General features: G+C 45.2%; 1 protein-coding gene across 2 annotated transcripts in view; it reads right to left on the minus strand.

Annotated features, from left to right (window-relative positions):
* LOC138948442 (L-proline trans-4-hydroxylase-like) overlaps positions 1-21,301 on the minus strand; it is a 37,145-nt gene extending 15,844 nt beyond the window's left edge. Inside the window, exons 1-9 of one of the 2 annotated variants that reach the window (XM_070319981.1) lie at positions 21,162-21,276; positions 19,690-19,771; positions 17,313-17,394; positions 16,447-16,557; positions 16,023-16,117; positions 14,826-14,916; positions 12,014-12,143; positions 7,690-7,841; positions 2,767-4,501 (exon numbers count right to left, since the gene is read on the minus strand). In XM_070319981.1, coding sequence (XP_070176082.1) covers positions 4,385-4,501; positions 7,690-7,841; positions 12,014-12,143; positions 14,826-14,916; positions 16,023-16,117; positions 16,447-16,557; positions 17,313-17,394; positions 19,690-19,771; positions 21,162-21,177 — 876 coding nt within the window. In that variant the 5' untranslated portion in view covers positions 21,178-21,276 and the 3' untranslated portion in view covers positions 2,767-4,384. Of the gene's footprint in view, positions 1-2,766; positions 4,502-7,689; positions 7,842-12,013; positions 12,144-14,825; positions 14,917-16,022; positions 16,118-16,446; positions 16,558-17,312; positions 17,395-19,689; positions 19,772-21,161 lie in introns of those variants that run through there. The other variant, XM_070319980.1, reaches the window with a different exon arrangement.
* Positions 21,302-22,693: the final 1,392 nt, after the last annotated feature.

Below are 22,693 nucleotides of genomic sequence, written 5' to 3' on the forward strand. Positions count from 1 at the left end.
TAGACTAAAGCACGAGACCAAGTGCGCACGAATAAGATACTGTAATCCATGTCAGAGTTCGGTGGGTTAAAGAAACACGAAAATACCCAGCATGCTTCCCCCGAAATCGGCGTATGCTGCCATTCTGATAACCATCGGTCCACGCTATCGCTTATGGTCTCTCTGTCAGGATGTATAATTAGGCCTACTGCGCGGAATCTATCAAAACAAGAATACAAAGTTATCTCCCAACTGAGACGAAAGTGATTGCAGATTGGCTGACTTCGACAGTGATCTCCGTTCTATTCTTCACAGTTATGATAATAAGGACATCGTTCTAAGGTTAAAACAAGTCGAAATGTTGAGACTGCTGTGGGAAGGAGACCGTGAAATTGTTGCATCACTCCCAACTGGTTACGGAAAAAAGTATCGTCTGCTTCGTAGCCAAAGTTGATTATCACGTGACACTGTTGCCATATTTAGAGTTGTTTGCACAGTAAATACACCCGCGAAGGATAGCTCGCTTGAATCTGTCTTACATATATCAATTCCTTTGTAATTTAAAAAAATACACACCATGAAAAATTATTATCGACGATCGCGAATCTGCTTATATCAATAACACATTACGAAAAGCTCTAAATATGTAGGCTAAAAACTCGATTTCTTACCCACGGAAAGAAAACCAAGGCATCCTGTCAGGGATAAATGAGACCCGAAGGGAAGTAACTCATTTTGACCTGAGTTTAGGATGCGAATGCTGCCTGAAAGGCGGGGTAAAAACAGTCATGCACGTAAAACCCCACTCAGTCGGTCGTGCAAAAACATGAGGGAACGTGGGAGTTTCAGCACATGAACGGAGAGAAGAAGGAGACGAATGGATTGAATGATCGTGATATTTTCTTTGATTGTGGTAATTTTAATATCTCTTTGTCATGTACTGGGTGCTTTGTGGCCAGTTTCTCTTCTAGACTGTATTGAAACATGCGTCCGTGTGAACTGACTCCAACTGGTCACCAGTGGCAAAGAACAACTCAAGTGCAGAGAAACAAACGTGTCAAAGAGAACGCAGTGTTGTGGTGCCTGGCAACGACATTTAGTTAGTCCCGTCGCCCCTGCTCTGTCTGTCTGTCTCTCGCCTTTTCTCTCTTCGGCGGTTCACAGACACACACAGACAAACACAGACACAGACACAGACACACAGACACACACCAGGGCCGGACTAGGGGGGGGGGGGATTACAGGGGTTGCGCAACCCCCCCCCCCCCTGGCTTAAACATGTACCTCCCAAACGCTAATTTTTATTTATTTTTTTGAGGGGGAGGGAGGGGGGGTTGCATCTGGATCATCATGAAATCCGAGGAGAAATCGCACCTCTTCTTCTTCTTCGTCGTTCACTAATTTTGTGATTTGCGTGATGCAGCGTTTTTTGGCACCCAGGGGGTCCCGCATCTCCGACTTCGGCCTTGGACGTTGGTCAGGGGTCCCTCCCCTAGACCAATTGCCTTCCTGGGCTGTTGAGCTTGGTCTGCCCGTGGTTCTATTTCGGAGTTTCCCTTCTCCTAGACTGGTTACCTGCCAGGGTTGACGAGTCCAGTCTACCCGTTTGGAGGTTGCTGAGATGACCGCCGCTTGTGTCCTTGGGCCTCTGTGCCGTCACATCGGAACTGTCCAGCACACCTCCGTCTTCACCAGAGCCCCGTTAGCCAGCAACCAACCTGTCCGCCAAGGGAGAACCCTACCAGAATACTTCTCACAATGCTCACAATGAGAAAATCACCCCCACATTTTAGGGACAGTGAGATAAGTTTCAGCTATTTTCTTCCGACGTCATAGCTTGGTTCTGTTTCACCACCATACCACGATGAGGAGGGGATGGCCTTTATGGTGGAATCGCACCTCTCACCCCCTCCAAAAAAAAATCATGAAAAAGGAACGAATTCCTTGCATTGCATTCCGTTGCCTATGCGTCATAGGGGATCCATCGGCACTCGTATAGACTGCCGCGACAGTGGTTTCCCTTTGCAATGACGTGACTTCCGGTAGTATCGGCCCGGGCCATGTGCTTTGTTCAAAGAGAGGCTTCCTGTCATTCCTTTCCTTCCCTGTGTGTGTGTGTGTGTGTGTGTGTGTGCGTGTGTGTGTGTGTGTGCGTGTGCATGTGCGTGCGTATATGTCTGTGTGTGTGTGCGCGCGGTGTGTGTGTGTGTGTGTGTGTGTGTGTGTGTGTGTGTGTGTGTGTGTGTGTGTGTGTGTGAGTGTGTGTGTTGTATTGAGTGCGAACGTGATTGCTGGCATGCTGCGCGCGTGTGTGTGCGAGTCGACTTTTCTTTTCCTTTGTATTACATTGACATACATGTACATTTCAATGTTCTATCATGCATTATGTATTCGTATTGGTTATGTTGTAATTAGTAATACTGTATGATTGCGATTGACAATTGTCCTTTTATTGTCTTTATTTTGATGTCTTAGTTTGGCAGGGACAGATTGTCAGTAAGACTAGGCGTGAGTCTAAAATCTCCATCCTTGAGTAATAAAGTTCGTTCGTTCGTTCGTTCCAGAAACATCAAAAAACGTTCAGCTTCAAGGGGGCAACCCCCACAAAGGGGGCTTCGCCCCCTGGACCCCCACCAAGGGGCTTCGGCCCCTGGACCCCCATCTGTAACTCCCCCCTAGTACTTACCTAGTCCGGCCCTGCACACACACACACACACACACACACACACACACACACACACACACACACACACACACACACACACACATTTTTTGTGCATAACTAAATCAAAGTAATTGATTCGTTTATTATAATGGGTCTCAAAGACAAATAAAAAAAGGGCAATCATTACAACACAAACGACGTATATAATATATATTTGATCAATTTGTTATTAGAGTTCCGAACATGAATGGGGGAAAAAACCATAACAACAATAACAAAGTCAAACCTAATTAGAATACAAACAAACAAAATAAATTGCGTGGGGCAGCCTTTTTCACACATGACCTGAAAAATGAGAGAAATGGACAAACGACACCGGTTAAACAGACCGAGGCGTCTAGCTGTTCTTGACTCTCTGTCGGTAAAAGCAAAACACAATTCGAGAATGGCCAATTCGTCCTCCCGATCGCCAGGGGCGGGTCAATAATCCGTCGGGCTAGTAGAAACCACCTGGCAACTCGCCCGGCTGGCCAGTCACTGTGAACATTCTTGTCAAATGCAACACTTCTGGTTGTACTACATAGTTGCTAAGCAGTATAAACACTGCCGATCATAGCAACTGTGACATTTCTGGCGGGCTATAGTGACTTTCTTGAAGTTAATCGCCCGGATGGTGAGGTTAAATTTTGACATTTGGCCGTCCCTGCCTGTTTAAGTAAAAGATGCTCTTTACCATGTACAAAGAAAGAAAAAAACAAGTCGCGTAAGGCGAAAATACAACATTTAGTCAAGTAGCTGTCGAACTCACAGAATGAAACTGAACGCAATGCAACGCAGCAAGACCGTATACTCGTAGCATCGTCACTCCACCGCCCGTGGCAAAGGCAGTGCCCGTGGAATTGACAAGAAGAGCGGGGTATTCGTTGCGCTGAGAAGGATAGCACGCTTTTCTGTACCTCTCTTCGTTTTAACTTTCTGAGCGTGTTTTTAATCTAAAAACACAACAGATTGGGGAGGGGGTGGGGGAGGTGTTGACATGGTGGGTTACATGAGAAGTCACGTACCTTTATATGTCAACATGAACCAAGCAGGAGAAAATACAAAGGAAGGCGAAACAGACAGACTAGTAACATGGATCAACATGGAGTAGTTATGTCAAAATTTAGAAAATCCATGGTGATTTATTATGGCATGATGGTGTGATTCTTTCAAATTCATAATTCATTTATATCTTCGATGTCATGATTCATTCAAACTCATAACGATTCATTGTCATAACTGAAGCAAATTCTGCATCAAAAGTAGGCCTTACAATGAGCGTGACAAAGATAGGCACATTTATACTTAGCGCCCAGTAAAATATTAGAGGGCCAGAGAGACAGGCAGAAGGGGGGGGGGGGGGGAGGGGGAGGGGGGTACTTTTTGGGGACGGTTTATTGTCTTTAGCGTGCAGCCTTATCTAAAGGAGAGACAGAGAAGGTGCCGGAAGAGAGAGTTTGACTGAAGCTGCCTCACTGAAAAAAGATACACAGTGCTGTTTTTTCTTCAACTGTCCGGTTTTTTTTTTTAAATTATTCATATATTATTTGTTGTGTGGGTGGTTTATTTTTTTTACATCAAATATTCTAACGGAAGGGTAGTCTTTCAAACTCTTATTTACAGCAGCCTCTTCTCTCTAGTCTCTCTGTCTCTCTCTCTCTCTTTTGTTTCTTTATTTTTCTCTTTTATAAGAGACCCGCTTCAAGCGGGAGTTTTGTCGGCCATGACGTCAGCAGTTTTGTCCGTCTTGGGGTCCAAGAACTCCTTGCCGCTGAAATCCGTGTAGTTTCGGCACTCCCTGATGGCAGAGTCGGGCACCTGGGAAACACACAGCATCATTATTCCAAAATCGATTATTTGAACAGATTGGAGAAGTTGTGTTTTCTACGAAGAACGAACAGACTACGGGTACGAAATCTCACGCTTCAGGTCTTGTAGTTGTCATCGTTTACGCTTAGTGCTTCATGGCACTTCACTTTGCAAAAAATCATGTCATAAGAACTGACATTTTGGATCAAACGAAACGGGTGTTGGGCCAGAACATCAATCTCAGACTGCAAGCATCTATCCATGTAGCCCTAGGTCGTCAGTTTTCGTTGAAAAATATCATAACTTCAAGAATGTGCCCCCTTGCTTTTCTTATTCATTTATTCAATTTACTGAACACCGTGACTTCTAGCTCCAGTGCCCAGTGGAGCCGAGTTTCCTTCTTTGGCCCATGCATTAGGATTCAGCAAGCTGTATATATACAAGATGTCAACAACCACCACTGATATAGCAGTATCCCTTCCTTATTAGCCCTCAAGCAATCCATTTAGGGAAAGCTGATGACAAGCCCTCTGCTGCCTTTCCGAGCTCTAAAACATCGCAGAACACAACCCTTGGCAGGAGTGTTTATGTTATCGCTGGGCCAGGAAAGAACAATTGTGACAGTCCATCACAAAATCAGTCTTAAGTCGAAATTTGGATGATTTGAGTTAGTTATTATTTTGAAATTGTTAGTCTTTCCTGGATGTTTAGAAAAAAAAATTAAAGCTCTAGGTCAATAAATAACGATATTACGGCCATTTTTATGAAAGAAGTTGACCGGCGGCCATTTTGAGAAATCGGGCTTGAAAGTTTTGGAAGGCACCAGCTTCACATTTTCCTTAGCAACGGGGGTTGAAAATTAACCTCACCCTTCCAAATGTTGCACAAGTGTACTTTGATCTTTCATGCATCATTTAAATGCAAAACGAAGGGTTAAAAGAACAATTATCACCATTTTTGAAGGCTTTGTTTACATCATACATGTGGAGGAAAACGGTCAAATACAGGTCATACACATCAGCAAACATTTTCACTGTCATTATCAGGAATAAAGAGGTTACATGCATCTCACCTACGTTTTTGTCCATTAGTTTGACAAACACTTGAGCAAAATCAACTTACTTGTATCAATCACTTTGTTGGCATCGAATAGGAATACGTACAGATCAGAATGTAGATCCCAAACACAGGAACTCCTCCACTGTGACAGTCTGTTCACCACAAAAGCTCTTGCACATCAATGTTGACACCACCTCCAACCTCACCTTTATACATGTCACATGTCTTGCACTGAGAGCTGTAGAGCTACAATTTCCTCCGGATCAAACTGGGTGATACATCCACGACGAGTATTTCTGGGTGCAGCGTCGGGAACTTTAATCTGTTTGCAGCCAGTTCCATTGGCTTTGCAGCAACGAAGGCGAGTTCTCTCGAGCACATCACAGCCCTGTTGCAATTAACGAACTACAGCATGCACCTCCATCACATCTCCTCTACAACTCGCCTCAACTACGTGTGTTCTTGCAGTTGATGCAGTGCCATTAGAAACGCCAACGGTGTTTTTGACACTGAAAAGCGGACGGTCTGTCTCCTCTTCGTCCGCATATTCAGCAAGCGTCACATATTTCGGCATGAGAATCGGAGTCACTGAATCCAGCAACGTCTTCGGCAAAGAAATCCAACAACAAATCTTGGAGTTCGTGGTTATTTTCAAGCGAATCGCAGTTGAGAAGCGCTGTCAATCGGCGTACGTCAGTCATTGTTTTGGTTTCGTTCAGCGAACGGAAATCATACTGTGTTACTTCCCCCTGGACTGATTTGACCAATGAGGAGGCCGTTGCTAGTCCTTTTTGGAAGGCAGACAAAGCTGATTGGTTCAATCTTAAAATTTGTTTACGTGCCGGTTTCCTTATTTGGAGGAAGTGGACGGGTATTTTGAACCACTGCGCAGCAGGGCGCGAAAGCTGATGCAATAAGCTTTCCGACGGTACCAAACTTGTTGGGGCCCTGTCAGGGATACACTAAGCAAATTATCGGTCAAAGTGAGGCATTTTGATGTCATGCTGGACTTTTTTGATGAATGTATTGCATTTAAATCCAATAATTTAACTATTTAGCGATTGATTTTGGCATATTTGTTTGGTTGTCATGTAATTTGGGGTCTACAGAACACGTTTCTGCAAAAAAGTGAATTTCACCCAGATAGACCCTCAGTGCCTTTTCCTCGAACTAGCTCGCTTTCGTCTGCTGCGACTTAAGACTGGTTTCGTGGTGGACCGTCACAAATTTGCAAGCAAGACAAGGAAGAGAAATGAATTTCTGGCTGAAAATGTGCACAGTTAAGAAGTCACACACTGAGTCAGTTTAGTAGAAAAAGACATAGTCAGTACTATCAGGGCTGCTTAATAATAATACACACATTTTAAATCATCAGAATACACTCTCTGCAATCTTCTATACTGATTGCACAAAGAAACATTCAATGCGGAAGAAATCAGTTAAATACTGCTGTTTCCTACATGTCGAACCGGTACATAAGAATCACATTACACCGCCAACCGAAAGACCAAACTTGTCAAAGTTTTGTAAGTGAACACTACATCTTACAAGCAACAAAATATGCATGTTAGTGCATTTACACCTCCAGCATACATACAGATTAAACTTATTACGCTTAAAACAATATTTATGCTGTTTTCAAGAAAAAAAAGTGAGTGTGGTTTAAGCTTTTTGAATATTCCGCGCAAATTTCGATGCTCCGCCTTGCAAGGTCACGGCGACCATGCATAGGCGGTAAAGGCGCCTTCCTGTAACATTTACGTGGTTTTAAGTGTGTTTAACATTTCTCAGTTCCTGGAGCCCTTGCAATGATTATAATGATGACAAGAAGCAGAAGTTTCAAAGTAGTGATACAAACCTTGTGTAGCGGGGTGTAGCAGGGATGGTGGTGAATTGCTGAATCTATGCAATGCCTGGTTGACAACTGTGCCAAAGGCATTGCACTTCTACTTAATTTATTTACTTATTTAACTGAACACTTTTGGCCTTAGTGTGCAACCATACAAACCCTGCTAAGCGGAGTGTAGCAGGGGTGGTGGTGAATCTTGCTGAATCTATGCAATGCCCGGTGCACTTGTACTTAATTTATTCACTTATCTAACTGAACACTTTTGGCGCCAGTGTGAATCCATACACACCTTGTGTAGCGGGGTGTAGCAGGGGTGGTGGTGAATCTTGGTGGGGTTGTTAGAGGCCTTGTTGTAGGCGGGGATCAGAACCCACCGCTTGGTCTCAGACAGGTTGGCGTCACTGCAGTGAAGCAGGTTGCAGTGGAAAAACAGGCAGTCACCTGCAGTTGAAACACACACGTCAGGATAGTGCACCCCCTCCCCCCCCCCCCCCCCCCCCCCCCCCCCCCCCCCCCCCCCCCCCCCCCCCCCCCCCCCCCCCCGCAACCCTGTCCTCCAGTTACGACCTGCAGATGGCCAAATCTCAAAATGTTAACTCTCCAGCCGGGCAAGTAACTTCAATAAAGTTACTAGCCCGGCAGTAATGTTGCTGGCCCGGTACAAACCACAGTTGATCTGCAGTGTTTATGTGGTTTTAAAACTCGATATTACAACCGAAAAAGTTCTAGTTGACCAGAATTTTCATTGGCCAGCCGGGTGAGTTGCCCGGCGGTTTCTACTAGCCCGGCGGAATTTTTACTCGCCTCTCAGTGCGACCCGGCGGTCGATTTGGCAATCACTAAGTCCTGAAAGAGGAGAAACTTTGATCATAAATGAAAGGGAGTCTGAAAATGCGGGTACATTTAGACGTTGCGAACAAAAATTAATGGTCTTTAAGGGGGTGGCGGATTCTAAAATCGGGGGAGGTGTCTTAAAAGGTGTGTGTGTAGGGAGCCAGGGGGGCGGATTCTAAAATCGGGGGAGGTGTCTTACAAGGTGTGTGTGTGCGGGGCCAGGGTGGGGGATTCTAAAATCGGGGGAGGTGTCTTAAAAGGTGTGTGTGTAGGGAGCCAGGGGGGGGGGATTCTAAAATCGGGGGAGGTGTCTTAAAAGGTGTGTGTGTGCGGGGCCAGGGTGGGGGATTCTAAAATCGGGGGAGGTGTCTTACAAGGTGTGTGTGTGCGGGGCCAGGGTGGGGGATTCTAAAATCGGGGGAGGTGTCTTACAAGGTGTGTGTGTGCGGGGCCAGGGTGGGGGATTCTAAAATCGGGGGAGGTGTCTTAAAAGGTGTGTGTGTAGGGAGCCAGGGTGGGGGATTCTAAAATCGGGGGAGGTGTCTTAAAAGGTGTGTGTGTGCGGGGCCAGGGTGGGGGATTCTAAAATCGGGGGAGGTGTCTTAAAAGGTGTGTGTGTAGGGAGCCAGGGGGGGGGGATTCTAAAATCGGGGGAGGTGTCTTAAAAGGTGTGTGTGTGCGGGGCCAGGGTGGGGGATTCTAAAATCGGGGGAGGTGTCTTAAAAGGTGTGTGTGTAGGGAGCCAGGGGGGGGGGGATTCTAAAATCGGGGGAGGTGTCTTAAAAGGTGTGTGTGTGCGGGGCCAGGGTGGGGGATTCTAAAATCGGGGGAGGTGTCTTAAAAGGTGTGTGTGTAGGGAGCCAGGGGGGGGGGGGATTCTAAAATCGGGGGAGGTGTCTTAAAAGGTGTGTGTGTGCGGGGCCAGGGTGGGGGATTCTAAAATCGGGGGAGGTGTCTTACAAGGTGTGTGTGTGCGGGGCCAGGGTGGGGGATTCTAAAATCGGGGGAGGTGTCTTAAAAGGTGTGTGTGTAGGGAGCCAGGGGGGGGGGGATTCTAAAATCGGGGGAGGTGTCTTAAAAGGTGTGTGTGTGCGGGGCCAGGGTGGCGGATTCTAAAATCGGGGGAGGTGTCTTAAAAGGTGTGTGTGTAGGGAGCCAGGGGGGGGGATTCTAAAATCGGGGGAGGTGTCTTAAAAGGTGTGTGTGTAGGGAGCCAGGGGGGGGGGATTCTAAAATCGGGGGAGGTGTCTTACAAGGTGTGTGTGTGCGGGGCCAGGGTGGGGGATTCTAAAATCGGGGGAGGTGTCTTAAAAGGTGTGTGTGTAGGGAGCCAGGGGGGGGGGGGGGGGATTCTAAAATCGGGGGAGGTGTCTTAAAAGGTGTGTGTGTAGGGAGCCAGGGGGGGATTCTAAAATCGGGGGAGGTGTCTTAAAAGGTGTGTGTGTGCGGGGCCAGGGTGGGGGATTCTAAAATCGGGGGAGGTGTCTTAAAAGGTGTGTGTGTAGGGAGCCAGGGGGGGGGGGGGATTCTAAAATCGGGGGAGGTGTCTTAAAAGGTGTGTGTGTAGGGAGCCAGGGTGGGGGATTCTAAAATCGGGGGAGGTGTCTTAAAAGGTGTGTGTGTGCGGGGCCAGGGTGGGGGATTCTAAAATCGGGGGAGGTGTCTTAAAAGGTGTGTGTGTAGGGAGCCAGGGGGGGGGATTCGAAAATCGGGGGAGGTGTCTTAAAAGGTGTGTGTGTGCGGGGCCAGGGTGGGGGATTCTAAAATCGGGGGAGGTGTCTTAAAAGGTGTGTGTGTAGGGAGCCAGGGGGGCGGATTCTAAAATCGGGGGAGGTGTCTTAAAAGGTGTGTGTGTGCGGGGCCAGGGTGGGGGATTCTAAAATCGGGGGAGGTGTCTTAAAAGGTGTGTGTGTAGGGAGCCAGGGGGGGGGGATTCTAAAATCGGGGGAGGTGTCTTAAAAGGTGTGTGTGTAGGGAGCCAGGGGGGGGGGGATTCTAAAATCGGGGGAGGTGTCTTAAAAGGTGTGTGTGTGCGGGGCCAGGGTGGGGGATTCTAAAATCGGGGGAGGTGTCTTAAAAGGTGTGTGTGTAGGGAGCCAGGGGGGGGGGGGATTCTAAAATCGGGGGAGGTGTCTTAAAAGGTGTGTGTGTAGGGAGCCAGGGGGGGGGGGGGGATTCTAAAATCGGGGGAGGTGTCTTAAAAGGTGTGTGTGTAGGGAGCCAGGGGGGGGATTCTAAAATCGGGGGAGGTGTCTTAAAAGGTGTGTGTGTGCGGGGCCAGGGTGGGGGATTCTAAAATCGGGGGAGGTGTCTTAAAAGGTGTGTGTGTAGGGAGCCAGGGGGGGGGGGGGATTCTAAAATCGGGGGAGGTGTCTTAAAAGGTGTGTGTGTAGGGAGCCAGGGTGGGGGATTCTAAAATCGGGGGAGGTGTCTTAAAAGGTGTGTGTGTGCGGGGCCAGGGTGGGGGATTCTAAAATCGGGGGAGGTGTCTTAAAAGGTGTGTGTGTGCGGGGCCAGGGTGGGGGATTCTAAAATCGGGGGAGGTGTCTTAAAAGGTGTGTGTGTAGGGAGCCAGGGTGGGGGATTCCAAAATCGGGGGAGGTGTCTTAAAAGGTGTGTGTGTGCGGGGCCAGGGTGGGGGATTCTAAAATCGGGGGAGGTGTCTTAAAAGGTGTGTGTGTAGGGAGCCAGGGGGGGGGATTCGAAAATCGGGGGAGGTGTCTTAAAAGGTGTGTGTGTGCGGGGCCAGGGTGGGGGATTCTAAAATCGGGGGAGGTGTCTTAAAAGGTGTGTGTGTAGGGAGCCAGGGGGGGGGGGGATTCTAAAATCGGGGGAGGTGTCTTAAAAGGTGTGTGTGTAGGGAGCCAGGGTGGGGGATTCCAAAATCGGGGGAGGTGTCTTAAAAGGTGTGTGTGTGCGGGGCCAGGGTGGGGGATTCTAAAATCGGGGGAGGTGTCTTAAAAGGTGTGTGTGTAGGGAGCCAGGGGGGGGGATTCGAAAATCGGGGGAGGTGTCTTAAAAGGTGTGTGTGTGCGGGGCCAGGGGGGCGGATTCTAAAATCGGGGGAGGTGTCTTAAAAGGTGTGTGTGTAGGGAGCCAGGGGGGGGGGATTCTAAAATCGGGGGAGGTGTCTTACAAGGTGTGTGTGTGTAGGGAGCCAGGGAGGGGGGGGGGGGTACTATCATTTTCAGTGGGAAAATTCCAGCTTTGAAATATCTTAGAAAGGGAACTTTGCTTAATGCACTTTGGCATTTTGTTTAATCATATGAGTTATTAGTGATGCATATTATTCTTGAGTGTTTGAATATGTATACGGAGACACCAAACTGCTATTAGCTGTAGTCTCCCCCCACAACTAATACGAGATAATACACTACTGTTTACGGGAGAAATTCGCCGTCAGAAGGCAGCTTTGTAACTGCTTACCAATACACATGTACTATGAAATATTTTGAATCGTCTTGCAAAAACTTAAACAAATTCACAGATGTGTTTCAGATATACGGTCAAGTTGTTCTTCTTCGTTCATGGGCTGAAACTCCCACGTTCACTCATTGCACGAGTGGGTTTTTACGTGTATGACCGTTTTTACCCCACCATTCAGGCAGCCATACCCCGCTTTCGGGGGGAAGAGGTAAAGTTCAAATCAGGTACTTTTAGAAAAAAGGGGAATGATTGAGAGAAAAAAGTGGGAATGGGACCTTGAAAGAAAGAAGTGAGGTGGGGGGGGGGGGGGTAGGAGACTGAGGGGGGTGGGGGATACAGGTGATTCCACTTACCTGGGTCCATTTCGACGAACTTGTGGGGCAGCCTGGCTTTGATTTCCTGCAGCCTCTCTTCGTTACACCGCTGCTGTCCGTGGTACAGCTCGTGATCAATGCGACCACACTTGTGTGAGCCTTCAATCACCTTCACGGTCAAATCGGTTAATCAATCGGACAATCAATCAATATATTAATCAAATGACCGATGGTTTCAGCAATCAATCAATCATCCAACCCATCCATCTATCCATGAAAATGAAAATGTTTTTTCAATAATTAAACGTTCCAATAACCTAACATTCTTGGGGTCAGTTTTATTCCATCAATCAATCCATCAATCCAGTCAATCAATCAATCCATCCATCCAGTCAGTAAATCGATCAATCAATCAATCAATCAATCAATCAATCAATCATTCGGTCAATCGATATGTCAATCAATGAATAAGTCAATCAACCAATAAATGAATCAATTAAACAGAAGTAGAAGACAGGAGACTAAGTTTACCTCTGTAATAAAACAACACGAAAAAGTTGCTGTTTTTAAATCACGAAAAAATCTCTTGTCCTGCAACCTGCTTATCGTCTTAAGGTAATTGAGGTAAGTCTCTCAAGAGAACAAAATCGCAATCAACCATAGGAGGGGCACAAAAATATCAAAATAACGCATTGAAACAATCCAGTGACAACGAGACCGAGGATAGGTAACTCCAGGTTGAGAAATAAGTTATACACACAAATGACATCTATCTATCTATACATATAATAAAAGAGAGTGTCTGTCTGTGTGTCTGTCTGTCTGTCTGTCTGTCTGTCTGTCTGTGGTCGCCATACCTCTGAGATGGCAAGAGGCAGGAACAAGATAGTGTGCACGTACACTCCCTAGGTGCCGCAGATGTGCACCTGGGTTTTAGTTTCTTGATTCAGTGTTTCCTTTCTCAGATTATGGACCTCCCATTTATTGAATACAGCCTATATGGTGCAAGACCAGTTCAGTGCCTACTGTTCACCTGTAGCAAGCACATCATGCCAGTGATATTAGAGACTCGCTGTTGCTCCTATGAGGGGAAGAAATGAAGAATGAAAAATACGAATACGAATACGAATACGAATACTTTATTATCTCATACAGAGAAATTTCAGTGTGGTGCACATTAAAAGACAAAACAAATAATAAGACAACAGATAAATTAACTGGACAGTTCCGGAAATTTCTAGAAGGTAAGGGAGATAACTCTTTTTTTGTCTGTGGTCGCCATACCTCTGAGATGGCAAGAGGCAGGAACAAGATAGTGTGCACGTACACTCCCTAGGTGCCGCAGATGTGCACCTGGGTTTTAGTTTCTTGATTCAGTGTTTCCTTTCTCAGATTATGGACCTCCCATTTATTGAATACAGCCTATATGGTGCAAGACCAGTTCAGTGCCTACTGTTCACCTGTAGCAAGCACATCATGCCAGTGATATTAGAGACTCGCTATAATTGCTCCTATGAGGGGAAGAAATAAAGAAAGAAAAATTAACTGGACAGTTCCGGAAATTTCTAGAAGGTAAGGGAGATAACTCTTTTTTTGTATCCAAACAAAGGAGGTAAAGCTAATGATAATGGGATAGCGAGCGTCTTAAATTGCTACAGGGCTCCGCTTACTCCCGGGCGAAGCCGGGCTTAACTGGGTTTTAGTTTCTTGATTCATTGTTTCCTTTCTCAGATTATGGACCTCCCATTTATTGAATACAGCCTATATGGTGCAAGACCAGTTCAGTGCCTACTGTTCACCTGTAGCAAGCACATCATGCCAGTGATATTAGAGACTCGCTGTTGCTCCTATGAGGGGAAGAAATGAAGAATGAAAAATTAACTGGACAGTTCCGGAAATTTCTAGAAGGTAAGGGAGATAACTGTTCACCTGTAGCAAGCACATCATGCCAGTGATATTAGAGACTTGCTATTGCTCCTATGAGGGGAAGAAATGAAGAATGAAAAATTAACTGGACAGTTCCGGAAATTTCTAGAAGGTAAGGGAGATAACTCTTTTTTGTCTGTGGTCGCCATACCTCTGAGATGGCAAGAGGCAGGAACAAGATAGTGTGCACGTACACTCCCTAGGTGCCGCAGATGTGCACATGGGTTTTAGTTTCTTGATTCAGTGTTTCCTTTCTCAGATTATGGACCTCCCATTTATTGAATACAGCCTATATGGTGCAAGACCAGTTCAGTGCCTACTGTTCACCTGTAGCAAGCACATCATGCCAGTGATATTAGAGACTCGCTATTGCTCCTATGGGGGGAAGAAATGAAGAATGAAAAATTAACTGGACAGTTCCGGAAATTTCTAGAAGGTAAGGGAGATAACTCTTTTTTGTCTGTGGTCGCCATACCTCTGAGATGGCAAGAGGCAGGAACAAGATAGTGTGCACGTACACTCCCTAGGTGCCGCAGATGTGCACCTGGGTTTTAGTTTCTTGATTCATTGTTTCCTTTCTCAGATTATGGACCTCCCATTTATTGAATACAGCCTATATGGTGCAAGACCAGTTCAGTGCCTACTGTTCACCTGTAGCAAGCACATCATGCCAGTGATATTAGAGACTCGCTATTGCTCCTATGAGGGGAAGAAATGAAGAAAGAAAAATTACCTGGACAGTTCCGGAAATGTCTAGAAGGTAAGGGAGATAACTCTTTTTTGTATCCAAACAAAGGAGGTAAAGCTAATGATAATGGGATAGCGAGCGTCTTAAATTGCTACAGGGCTCCGCTTACTCCCGGGCGAAGCCGGGCTTAACTGCTAGTGTAAATAATAAAAGTAAGGCTCTGCAGGAATATATTACCTGCAGACATCCGTTCTCCTTGCGGCAGGGGTCGATGGGAAGGAATAAGCTGAGCATGTCGGGAAACAGGCAGCCATTCTTGTACCAGTAGCTGGAGGATAAAAAGAAACTTGTCCATTTTATGAGGATGATGTGCTTCTTTGCAAAGGAGTTAGAGTCAAACAAATTCTAAATGTGTCTTACATATGTTGGAAAACGCATGCAATTTGCTCCTCCTGTCTACCTATTTAAACTAAAAGGCCAAATAAAATTGAAAGGGGCGCGGGTGATAATTATGTTACCCCAAATTAAGCGAGTTGACAGTTGTCACACCGTTATTCCTCTCAGGCTTGCACAGTCAACTTGCATCAATAGACGATGTTCATAAATAACTATGTCGGTTCTGTATTATGTGTATAGGTTGTGAAAGAGAGATTCTTGCTTTTATTGAGTCAAACCTTCCTGCGTGACATTATTGGCCAGTCACTAGCGAGGGATGTGTCTGAAACACGCGGACAAGGAGCACGTGCAGAAAGTTTGCCTCACTAAAAGCAAGGGTAGTCACTCTTTCACAACCCATACAAACTGGACACAGTTAACTTTATTTTCGGAGTTCGTCTACTTTCTACCTCTGTCTTCTTATTTAATAACAAAAGGCTCAAGAAAATTGACTGTGGAGCGGGTAATATGTCACCCAAAATTCAACGAGTTGTCACACCATTAGTCTTCTCAGGCTTGCACAGTCAACATCAATATTATGTCAAACAATAGGAATACAATGTCACTGTCGTATCTTTGTTACGACTGACTGACGGGTGCAGTGGCGTAGAGGATAAGACATCGGCCTTCTAATCGGAAGGTCGTGAGTTCAAATCCCGGCCGCGGCCGCCTGGTAGGTGGTTAAGGGTGGAGATTTTTCCGATCTCCCTGGTCAACGTATGTACAGACCTGCTAGTGCCTTATCCCCCTTCGTGTGTACACACAAGCACAAGACCAAGTGCGCGCGGAAAAGATCCTGTAATCCATGTCAGAGTTCGGTGGGCGAAAGTAACACGAAAACATGATACCCAGCATGCTTCCCCCGAAATCGGCGTATGCTGCCAGAATGGCGGGGTAAAAACGGTCATACACGTAAAAGTCCACTCGTGCAAAAAACATGAGTGAACGTGGGAGTTTCAGCCCATGAACGAAGAAGAAGAGAAGTTAGGACTGACTTACCCGTAGTCCTGGTGCCAGATGTGTTTACCTCCCAGTCCCCGGGGGTCCTTGCACATCAGCTTGGTGTGGTAGTGGTACACCTCTCCTCCCAGTAACTGTGGTATATGTACATGATTATTTAGCAATGACTTAGTCAGTGACATCCTACTAGACATAAAGAAAGGCGGACAGACAGAGAGAGAGAGAGAGAGAGAGAGAGAGAGAGAGAGAGAGAGAGAGAGAGAGAGAGAGAGAGAGAGAGAGCCTGAGAGGCAGACAGACACTGAGGCAGGCAGACAGACAGGCAGACACAGACAGACAGGCAGGCAGGCAGGCAGGCAGGCACGCAGACAGACAGACACACTGTGGTTCTGTCACAGTCTGGTGTTTCTGTTTGCCTTTATTGGGCCACGGACATCGCGAAGTTTCAATATGTACGGCTTACCTTTTCCGCGGACCCAGCGACCTTTTCGCTGCGAGCGAGCAAGCCGGTGACGTCATTTCCGGGGTGTTTCCATTGCGTCAGACGGCTCTCTCTGCCCTCTCCGTCAGAAACCTGCCCACAGTGGCAGGTGTAAAACAAACGAACAAACAAACAAACAGAAACAATGCACGCATACTACTAGTTGACCTGTTGGCTTTCCGCAATAGAACAGACTACGGAATTAAGTGCCTTGTGGAAGTGTTGGTTTCCCTTGGTATTCCGTGCTACGCGTGACATTATAGGTTATCATCGGGAAACAGAGGAAAGCAACTTTTCCACAAAACACACACACACACACTAACACTAACACACACACACACTAACACACACACACACACTAACACATACACACACACTAACACATACATACACACACACTAACACATACACACACACTAACACATACATACACATACACACACACACACACACACACTAACACACACACACTAACACACACACACACACACACACAAACACACTAACACACACACACTAACACACACCGCACTAACACACATACACACACTAACACACACACACACTAACACACACACACACACACACAAACACACACACTAACACACTAACACCCTAACACACACACAACGGCACACACACACAAACACACACACACTAACACACACACTAACACACACAGTAACACACACACTAACACACACACTAACACACACACTAACACACACAGTAACACACACACACACACACACTGACACACTGACACACACACACACACTGACACACACACACACTGACACACACACACACACACACACACACACACACACACACACTCTGAAATTCACCCCGTAGATACGACTTTTGAACTGCTCAGTGTCTTCGACAGTCTTGCGGAGATTCTGCAGCTCTTCTGTATCCAGGAACCCTCTGTCACACGAACATAACCCTTCGGTGTATCAGGCAATACACGAATTCCGGATAGATCTCTGTCGGTTTGTTAGAAGTTGTTGAAGAAATGCTTTCACTTGTTTTTCCTTTCTTTTCAACAGAAGCACTGAGGCAAGCTACACGTGACATTGCGGGCTTGCCTCAGTGTCTATAGAGACAAGGGAAAGCAACTCTTCCACCTGACCTATAACAAAAGCTTGGCAGAGTTATTTCCGGAGTTCCCCCCGCGGGTTAGGAGGAAGAATTTACCCGATGCTCCCCAGCATGTCGTAAGAGGCGACTAACGGATTCTGTTTCTCCTTTTACCCTTGTTAAGTGTTTCTTGTATAGAATATAGTCAATGTTTGTAAAGATTTTAGTCAAGCAGTATGTAAGAAATGTTAAGTCCTTTGTACTGGAAACTTGCATTCTCCCAGTAAGGTCATATATTGTACTACTAGAATGAATACCCGCTTCGCCGGGTAGCCGGCTTCGCCGGGAAGAAGTAGAGCCGAATACCCCGGGTGAGTGGCGCACCGTACACCGGCTTCGCCGGGTGAGTGGCGCACCGTACGCGATTGACGCCACACGAAGGAAGGGCGATAAACGCGCAAAACACTGGAGAAGATAAGGAGCGTTGTGGACAGTGACCTTCTAAAAATAGTAACGGGAATATGGATTAAGCGTTGTGGACAGTGACCTTCTAAAAATAGTAACGGGAATATGGATTGACGCCACACGAAGGAAGGGAGATAAACGCAAAACACTGGGGAAGATAAGGAAGAGTTACTGGGAATGGATCTGGGAAGATGAACAGAAAAACCAAAATCGGTTCAGCGCTGCACGCTGAGAGCACGTGTTGAAAATTCTCATCGACCAGGTTGTGTCCGGGGTCTACCTGTATATGCCCACCAAATTGAAGCAGATCCATCGAGAACTTTGGCCGTGCATCGCGAACACACACACACACACACACACACACACACACACACACACACACACACACACACACACACACACAGACACAAGTCGTATATATATATATATATATAGACGTTGCAAGCCCCTGGAGCAATTTTTTGATTAGTGCTTTTGTGAACAAGAAACAATTGACAAGTGACTCTATCCCATTTCCCCCCCCCCCCCCCCCCTTTCCCCGTCGCGATATAACCTTCGTGGTTGAAAACAACGTTAAACACCAAATAAAGAAAGATTTCCGGAGTTTGTCCTGTTGGGAACATTTGCTGTAAGAAATACCGGGCTGTCGTTACTGCGAAAATTATATAGTGCGTTGGGACGTCCGTCGAAGTAGTATGAACCTTTTGTGTTGAAACAAAAAAAACCATCGTCGAACGCTGAAGAAAAAGAAGAAACAAAAAAAAGACATACAGACATCCAAAACGAAGGACATAAAGAAATGCATGGAAATGCTTTGGGCTTAGTTTCACAACCAATCCTATTGAAGAAATTTGGAAAATAATGAGAGAAGAAAGAACGAATTGTTGGTTGCGTGAGAAAAGAAGGACAACTCTGGCATGGCATGAATAAAAGACAACTCTGGGATGGTATTTGAAATAAAGAAACCTTTGGGATTGCGTGAGAAATAATTAAAACTCTGAGATTGCGTTAGAAGTAAAGAAAACGCTGGGCTGACATGAAAAAAGAAAACAAAACTTTGGGATGAGATGAGAAATAAAGAACAACGGTAGATAAAACCTGGACAAAAACGATGGTGATATCTTTATAGAATCATGCTTGTTTGTTTTTGGTTTTTGGCTCACGTAAGTGTAGCCTATGCGATCGTAACTTTGTCTGTCTGTGCGTGTGTGCGTGTGTGCGTGTGTATGTCTGTGGTAGAAACTTTAACATTTGAAGACGTCACATTATGGCGCAAGAGGGTTAGACGTCACGCGAAGGAATTACTGAAAGTCTCGGTCATTGTTATTTTGAGCGGGCCGAGACTAGTTGGCAGTCGTGTCCCTGTAAGTTACAGGCTACATGCAGACAGACAGATCTAGATCTAGTGTCTCGCTTTCTTGCACAGTGTCATCTATGCTTACAGTGTGTGTGTGTGTGTGTGTGTGTGTGTGTGTGTGTGTGTATGTGTGACGGAGTAATTGAGTTTGTGTTACTGTTTGTCGATTTCTTACGTGAGCCTTGAAGGCTTCACCTCTTGTTGTTGTTGTTGTTTTGTTTTGTTAAAGCTGCAGCAGATTGACATAAATATTTTGGTCCCAATAAACGTCACTTACGTTTAATTGTAAGTACACAAAAGTTACACCTCTAGCAACTTACTTGATGAATACGTATCCATCATCCTCGTACGCTTGTTTCATTTCATCGGTCATCTTGAAGTTCTTGGGGTCACAGGTAAACACTGAAACACAGGTAACACACAATCCACACTGCACGTTGTGTGTCTTTTCTCAGTTCCCGGAGTATAACCAGCCCACTGGGATGCATCTGTTTTTGCTTGCGAATCACCAAATAAGTCCCGAATAAGCTTGTGGGACATGAAGCATCATCATCGGCCATCTTTTTTCGGTCGCCAATATTTCATGTCATTTCATTTCATTTGACTTTATTCTCCCATTGCTTGTACTGAAATTCGGGTCGCTTCCTCCCAGTGGGAAGCTGGTAGCAACTAGAGCCGCGCTACCTATGTTTGTGCGTGTTAGGTGTAATCAGCCACCGGCACTTATGGCAGAATGACCGAGGTCTTTTATGAGCCACTCAAAACGCGGGTCAAAACGAAACATTGACAAGAAATCCGAATTTTCAGACAAACGAGACAAAAATTAATAGTAAATGCTACTGTGACTTATTTATAAGTCGAAGTTCTTGTGAATGTTTCATTTTATTTTAACTTAACCTTTCTTGTGTGTGCGTGTTTTATTTTACTTTTTAATCTTGATTTTGGAACGACAGCAGTCTTATCTGTCTTGGATCTGAGATAAATACAGTCTTCAGCAGTGACACACACAAAATTAAACTACAAAGTGACGAGTAAACAAGTAATGAATCGCTGTTCTCTAAGTGAGACACAGACAAGAGGCAAAGGCTTATCAAGTCCATTACAAAATCGAGTTAACTAATTAACTTTGCGCGTCTTCAAGATCAGGTCGAATCGCTAACGCAATCAATGGGTGTTGTTTTTCTGTTATTCTTTCTTAACTTATTAATTAACGATAAACATATCATCTTTAGGAGTGCCGCTATAACTCAAGGTATTTGGTAATGATAACAATAGATCGTTCTTCTACAGCGCTATTCAACACCAATGTCAAGGTGAAACGGGAGCCACCCGCTGCGTTGGATTGGATGACACTGAGATTTGTTGTGATTTCAAGGAATCAGAGCCCGCGGTTTTTTCTCTCCCGTTTGGGTGGCACCCATTTTCTCAGCCCAGATAGCACGGAGTCTCAGGGCGCTTTGCAAAAAGCATTTGACATTAACATTCACACACATCAAAAAGTCAGGCAGTTAAAAATCACTAATCAGAAAGTCTGCAACAACTCTCACATTAAAGCATGCATATTATAGTGATTTAAAATAGAATAGATTTGACGCAGGTTTAAGGGAAAGGGAAAAAAAACCATCACACACCGAAGAAGCAGACGTACTCAATTATAATTAAGACTTCAAGCACTTTTAAAAGCACCACACAATTGCACATCAAATTCAATCTGTCGTAAAATTTAGAATACAAGCATACATAGCTAAGATTTTACAACCAGTAGTGATAAACTGACGAGTGAACCTCTTACCTTTTGCAGCAGACATTGTGTCCAGCTTTTCAAAAACTTCGCCACAAGAAAATTTGAAGTCAACTTCAAAGTGAAATAAATAAATCTAGAAAAAATGGACCACCAAGTCAAGGGCAGTTTTGTGTCCTCACAAGGAAAGCTAGCTAAGCAGAATGTTATCATGTTTTTCTTTCCTTTATATACGACCGCAAATCAGTTATCTTGTTTTAACCGTTAGCGGTCAAAGTTACAATGTGGTTTTAGACTCTTTTTTTTCTCTCTCAACAAGATTTGAGTGAATGGGACTTTGTGGCAGAGCCGGTGTAACACGAAATTTTTACTCCAGGAAAAATTTACTCCGGAGTAAATATTTCGTACGAAATTCTTACTCCGAGTACACTTTTCGTACGAGAAAAGAACTCCCCAAGGCACGAAAAAACTACTCCCTCCACGAAATTTTTACTCGGAACTCACCTGTCTTGGGGAGTAATTTTCTCGCGCAATGGGGGAGTGCTTTTTTCGTAAAGGGAGTAACTTTTTCGTACGAAATGTTTACTCCGGAGTAAAAATCTCGTGGGAGTAATTTTCTCGTGTTACACCGGCGGTGTCACGAACTGAAACCTCTGCTGAACAATCCTTCTCATTGCGGTCAATGCGCATGCGCCAATCTTGGACTTTAAAAAAATGCGACCCTTCGACCGAACGAACCATGGGTTAGGGTTATGATTAGGGTTATGATTAGGGTTAGGATTAGGGTAAGGGTTAGGGTAAGGGTTAGGGTTAATCTCCCCATGTTAGCGCATGGCGCATTGACCGCAATGAGAAGGATTGTCAGTTCAGGCAGAGTTTTCAGTTCGTGACACCGGCCCTGTAAAGTACCCGAATAAGTTACAACAGACGAGGAAGACTGTCTGGACGAGTAAATGTAACGCGTTTATATATATATTAAATTTCCCCCCCTGTGTAAACGATCAGGTCACCCATCACAGATCTTGGCATTATTTTACTGCGAACGAGAGCACCGTAAACCTGGCACACAGACCAATAATCAACAACCGGGCTGCGCTCTGTGCATATTTTTGTTGTTGTTTTGTGTGTATTGTTTGCTGAATATGAACTAATTGCGCACGTGGACACTGGTGTAGTTATGAAAATTAATTAATTCAACAAAAAAATGTCCTATTCTGAACATTTTCTGTTCACAGCCTCTGTCAATGTACCTCCATTTTAAGACTCTTTTCTTTACAAGCCCTGTTTTTCTCAGATTGTTTTTCTCAGATTGTTTTTCTCAGATTGTTTTTCTCAGATTGCTTTTCTCAGATTGTTTTTCTCAGATTGTTTTTCTCAGATTGTTTTTCTCAGATTGTTTTTCTTTTCTCAGATTGTTTTTCTCAGATTGCTTTTCTTTTCTCATATTGTTTTTCTCAGATTGTTTTTCTTTTCTCAGATTGTTTTTCTCAGATTGCTTTTCTCAGATTGTTTTTCTCAGATTGTTTTTCTCAGATTGTTTTTCTCAGATTGTTTTTCTTTTCTCAGATTGTTTTTCTCAGATT

This window comes from Littorina saxatilis, linkage group LG15, assembly GCF_037325665.1.
Source record: "Littorina saxatilis isolate snail1 linkage group LG15, US_GU_Lsax_2.0, whole genome shotgun sequence".
Lineage (NCBI taxonomy): Eukaryota > Metazoa > Mollusca > Gastropoda > Littorinimorpha > Littorinidae > Littorina > Littorina saxatilis.